The sequence below is a fragment of the Sinocyclocheilus rhinocerous genome, unplaced genomic scaffold (assembly GCF_001515625.1).
Source record: "Sinocyclocheilus rhinocerous isolate Xijiao unplaced genomic scaffold, SAMN03320098_v1.1 scaffold1045, whole genome shotgun sequence".
NCBI lineage: Eukaryota > Metazoa > Chordata > Actinopteri > Cypriniformes > Cyprinidae > Sinocyclocheilus > Sinocyclocheilus rhinocerous.
This window is the reverse complement of record NW_015645361.1, coordinates 1,130,748-1,136,825: the sequence shown is the minus strand read 5'-3', so window position 1 is coordinate 1,136,825 and position 6,078 is coordinate 1,130,748. Positions and strand designations below refer to the sequence as shown.

At 33.4% G+C, this 6,078-nt stretch overlaps 1 protein-coding gene across 1 annotated transcript in view; it reads left to right on the top strand.

Moving 5' to 3' along the window:
• The window catches only part of LOC107705954 (CBP80/20-dependent translation initiation factor-like), a 63,575-nt gene that overhangs the window by 12,674 nt on the left and 44,823 nt on the right, over window positions 1-6,078 (top strand). The window contains exon 5 of the mRNA XM_016509489.1: window positions 4,755-4,831. Coding sequence (XP_016364975.1) covers window positions 4,755-4,831 — 77 coding nt within the window. The remainder of the gene's footprint in view (window positions 1-4,754; window positions 4,832-6,078) is intronic.

Sequence of the window (6,078 nt, the reverse complement as noted above, 5' to 3'; positions counted from 1 at the left end):
TTATTGTTTATATACAAAATGGTAGTAATTATTACCATTAATAAATTAATAATGTTATTTCTTAAAGTCTTTATTAAATATTTTTATTAAGTATGTTTTATCTTTATATTATGTCATATTATACATTAAATAACTATAGTTACATAGGGACAAATTAAATTGTGTTATGACGTATGGTAATTCTATTCTATTCTATTCAACACAAAAGAAAGATGCTATTCTATAGTCAATGTTGTATCCTGGACGTGGGTTTTTGTGATAGAGTGAGAGACAGACATTTGCTTGACATCGTAACCTACTGCTCGACTTCTTACTGTTACATCATCATTACCTCATCACTGGATCTCTGTGCAGACCAATCAGGTCAGAGTGGGAGGAGTCGTCATTCCCCACTCTGTACACATGCATTCCGATTTGACCTTTGACCTCTGGAATGTGGCGGTATGCATAAGTTTCCTGCCGCGGGCGACTCCCCCGCCTTCACGCCCTCAGCAGTCACGCATAAACACTGACCAACAATCCTACAGCCTGGGGTCAAAGGTCACGCTCAGCAGGGACGTGCCGAACGGTGTGTGTATCTGTGTGTCACCGGCTTTGATCCATCTGCCGTTGCGCACAGGACATACACACTCATTCACATTGTTTCACATTTTAAAAAACAATCAGCCCTTATTTAAAATAAACCGAAGGACTCCTCCCTGCAGATTATTCATCACATTCCTTATGTTTTTTAAAATACGCCTCAAAGAAAACCTGATTTCTTTGTGCTTGCTTGTAATAGTTTACTTTTCTGTACATGAATCATAATTGAGGACTTTAATCATGGCAAACGAAAACTCGTGCCTCGCTTTCCTCGGTTTCACGCTTGTGCAAATATTGACATATTTAGGCGCTTTGAAGTCTGAATGTGTTTGGTGTGGTTGCGATTATCATCTGGAGAACATTAGAGCAGAGACGTCCAACTTGTGACATCCTGCAGGACTGCAACAGTAGCTCCACACACACACACACTCTCTCACTCTCTCACACACACACACACACACTCATACACACACACACTCACACACACACACACACACACACACACACTCACTCACACACACACACACACGCTGAAGATGAATGGACGCTTGAGGAACCGCCTCTCTCGTAAGGAAGTTCCTCATGAAGTTTAGAAACTCGTTGACTTGATGGATTCTGATGGGACGAAACCCAAAATTACAGCTGCACCCTCACAAGTCTTTCCGTTGTCTTTATGGCTGCATTCACACGTCAGATGGATGCATTTTTGTTTTCCACAGACATCTGGCACACATCAGATCCTGTTTCTTGCATGTAAACTGCAAATTGCTTATAAGATGAGACTTTTCGGTATCTGATATGGGCCACTTTTACATATGGACATCTGGGGCCGGATTCATGAAACATTCTTAAGAAGAAATTTCTTCTTAACTGCCATTTTCTTCTTATTTTTTAACTTAAGAAAAAAGTTAAGAATATTTTGTATTCCCAAAAATTAATTTTAAGAATATTAATCTTTTTTCTTAAGATTGTTCTTAAGACAAAACTTGAGAAGAATTCAAATTCTTAAAAAGAATCTTCTTAAAAATCATCGTAAATAACTTCTTAAATTTAGGACAGCCCCAGACTTGTCTTAAATCCCAAACAGTAAGAATTATTTAATGAATTTATTGGGTTATTTCAAATAAATTGTTATATTTAAGCATTACAACAACACTAGTTACATATAATACATATTAGGACAGCGATGACTGATAATGTAAATGATGATCGGTCATGATTAGCCTATGTGTGACGAAGCTTTTTGCTGATTTCAAAACTCTGTAGCAACTCTAAAATGAGTCAGATAGGGAGCTTTAATTGAACGCTTTTAATTTTAGCTTATAAATACGACATAATCTTTGGCAGTATGAATGCGCAGGACGCATTTGCTGTAGCAGTGCGGACACACATACCAGAAGCGTTCACTCAGATGAGAGCGCAAAACACAGCACAAAAATGAATGAAACATATCGCTGCAGCTTGAGACAGGCTATTTTAAAAGTAACTGCTCAAAAACACGGCGCATCAAAAACGTGAAGCTGAGCGCCAGTCAAACTCGCGACGAAAATAATGTGCGTGCTTATTAAGATTATTAGGGTAATCTGCAGGAAGCGCAAAAAGACAATAAAGAGTGAGTTTATCAGTGCGCCATGTATTCACTCAGATAACGACTTCGTTTCTTCTTAAGAAAAAAATTAAGATGTTCTTAAGAATATATTTGAGAACTTATTAAGAATTTTTCAAGAATTGCACTTAAGAACATTCTTACGAATTTAGTGGGATTTATCTTAAGAAATTTCTTAACTTATTTCTAAAGAAGATTTTCGTGAATCCGGCCCCTGACCCATATCTAAACACTCATCAGATTTAATTCTCCTCTGAATTCAGGATTTCTGGCATGTGAAACAATAGCAGGAATAATGTAAGGACTTGATTTTGGCCGTCTGTATTTGATTGGATTCTAATCATTGCTCAACTGTCAAGTTACATCTCATTACTGTATTGCAAAAATATATTCATTCATTTGAATGAGTAAATTATTTAAATATTTAAATATAAATGATTATTATTTTATTATATATTAATAATGATAATATTATTTGTATATTCTTATTTATTCAAAACTTTTGACTTGTAGTATATATTATGGAAGCTTATTTCTTTTGCATTTTCCTTGCATTTGCTAGTTTATGTCTCACAATTCAGATTATATGTGAGATATAAACTCGCAAATGTAAGGATAAAGTCAGAATTATGAAATAAAAAAAGTTGCAGTTACTGTTTGTGTTTTTTATTCCGAGGCAGACATAAAAAAAAACTGAATTGTGAGATTAAAATGAAGAATTCTGAGCAAAAACTCCAAATTGCAAGATGTAATCTTAAAATTACTAGTTTATATCTTGCAATTGCAAGAAAAATGGGGGGAAAAAAGATTAATGAGATTTAAAGTCGCAGTTATCTTTTTGTGTTTATTCTGTGGCGGAATTATGCTTCCATTTATATATATGTGTGTGTGTGTGTGTGTATACATATATAAAGTATTTATATAATAAATATGTATTATAATATATAAATATATCAGTTAAGAATATAAAAACATTTATGCATTATTGTTGTATTTGTATACATTTATTGTATGTATGTATACATATATTAAAAAAGTTATGTCCAGATGCATTACAGTAAAGGGAGTTTCTGGCGAAATGTGCATAATTTTTTGCTTTTGAATGCATGGGAATTGAGAAATGTCAAGTTGTCTGTTACAGTAGCCCTTCCTCATAGTAATGTATTAAATGTAAAAGAGAGGCCAGAACATTCTTTAGACATTCACTGCTTGTGGTTCTGCAGTTGAAAGTAAGTCGTACAGTTTTGGAACAACTCAAATGATGACAATTTTCATTTTTGACTGAATTTCTCACTTTAGTCTGAGCCAGTCAAGTGTGTATATTCCTGCCAGATTTTTGATCATTTTGTTTTATCATCATGAATACATCCTGCGGTTGTGTTTTCTGAAGTTTCAGTTGTTTTTGTCGTTTCTTGTAATAAATGTGATGGCTGGCGACTCTCTGTGTCCAGCTTTGGCAGGGTTTCTGTGTGGGGGCGGGGTTAAGCGTTAGAAGCCCTTATTACCACGCCGACGAGGAAAAGCAGCCAATTACACTAATCTCCCGCCACATCTGTGTCCAATCAGAGACAGCCAATCAGCACACAGTGGTTTTGGCTTCAGCGCCTCAGAAGGGTTAGAAAGAGAAACCCTGAGAGAGGTGTGTGTGTGTGTGTCTAAATGCTGCCACCGCAGCTCAGAGCTCAAGAATGTTCCATTATGCTGTGAAATGGAAGGTTGTCAGAGTTTAGGGTTTTATTACCCATCATGCACCAGTACTTGTTTCCCAGATCTTGTCGATAATCTTTGGCGTTTTAACCTCCTGTAGGATCCAAGAGATGTTTTTTTTTTTTTTTTCTTCTTCTGTAGTTTGTGGTGTGTCTGTAGATAATGTTCAGTCACATGCCACAATCACATGCACAAACATACACACATCTTCATTCACATCTCCATGACGTATTTTCATGTGAAACATATTATGAATAATGAAGGGTGGGACTTGATTTTAACCATCTGTATTTGAATGGATTGTAATCATTGCTAAACTGTTAAGTAATGGGTCATATTTGACAATTTTATCAAAAATTACTGTAATGCAAAATAGTAATATAAAACTCAAGTATTTATTTATTTTTTTTACAAATACATCAAGATGCATACATAATTTATGGAGAAAAAATGTGTGTGTGTGTGTGTAGTATTTTGCCAAGTATTTTAAAATATTTTTATGAAGTGTTTATTAAAATTTTTTATTTTATTTTAAAAGTTGTAATTGTCCAAAATTAATTTATTGTTGTACAAAATTTTTTATTAAATAATTTTTTATTTAATTATATAAAACAGTTATGGAAATCACCATTGAAAATAATGAGAATTAAAACAAAACATTACAGTAATGAGAGTTTCTGGGGAAATGTGCATAATTATCATGAAAATAAAATCACAATGATAAAAGTCTTAATATATATAAATAAAAATAATAATAATTTTGTTGTTGTTGTTGTTGTTGTGAGGTTCATGCTTGTATACAAACTGTGAAATACTTTTTGCTTTGGCGTTTCTCATGTTATTTTCTCTCTTTCTGCAGGTTTTCCCTCCTCTGCCTAATGAAGCTGAGATCGCACACACGAAAAAACTGTTTCGTCGCTGCAGAAATGACCGCCGGTGAGTCACTCCGTCTTAATGTTACTGTCCGACTCTCTTCCAGTTGTTTAGCGCAAGCGTTACGTACAGAACGCTGACGTTAGACTCGTAAAGCAGAGAAAACAGCAGCTCACACTTTCCACACATGTCAGACTGTTAATGCAATGAGAGCGTCAGCCGGTGTGTTTGTGCTCGGTGTAAACCCTAACACTCTGTATCTGCATGTTCTTTACTCATAATCTGCTCTTTCAATCTATAAAAGCACTTCCACTTTTTTTCTTTTACGTTTTGACTTTGACTTCATCGGAAAAGTTCTCTGTTGTAATTTGCAGTTGCTAAGAAACGGCAAAAAAAGAAAATATTTTGGTCTAAACTTGTGCGAAAGAAAAGGAGAAGGCGGAGGGTGAAAGAAAGCAAAAGCTTTGTATTATTCGTGGCTTTGTTGATGTGAAGAAAGGCTCTGATGTCCTTGTGTGTGAAAGCCAGTCTGACTGCATGCCTTCAGTGGACGCTTCTCATGTCTGCTTTGTGATGCCGCTGGATTCGAGGACGTTTACGCTGAGGTTTTGGCTTTGACAGGACGTGTGGAACAGAGTAGATGGTTTATATGCGAATAAAGGCTTTTTATTCATTCAACTTTACTAGTGCTCTTGATGCCTGTGAGTCAGGATTTGTATGGTTAACTAAAACTAAAACCATGAAAAAAAAATAATTTTTTTACTTGAAATATGATTAACTGGAATAAAATAAAAAACCTTAAACTTATTTATTCTCAAAATTACTAAAACTGTAACGAAAATTAAAATAAATATTATTAAAAACTAAAATTAAAATGAATAAATCTTACTATCTAAACCAACATATAAATATATAAACAAACATTTTTGTTTCTTTAAAATAGAATAAACTGAAATAAAATAAAATATAAAAAACGTACTTATTTTATTTCTGTTAGTTGCCAAAGCAACATTTCTATTTTCATTTAGTTTACTTGATGTACTAAAATAAAAAAAAGTAAAACTGAATATATAAATAAATAAAAACTATATTGGCAAATTTAAAAAGTAAATAAATAAATAAAAATGACAAAAAAAAAAAACTAAATATTTATCCAAAAATGAAATGAATAAATAATTTAAAAATAAAATTATAATGAATAAATATTAATATATAAACAAATATATAAATATATAAACATTATTGATTCTTGAAATATAATAAACTAAAATACAATTATATATATACACACACACACACATACACACACA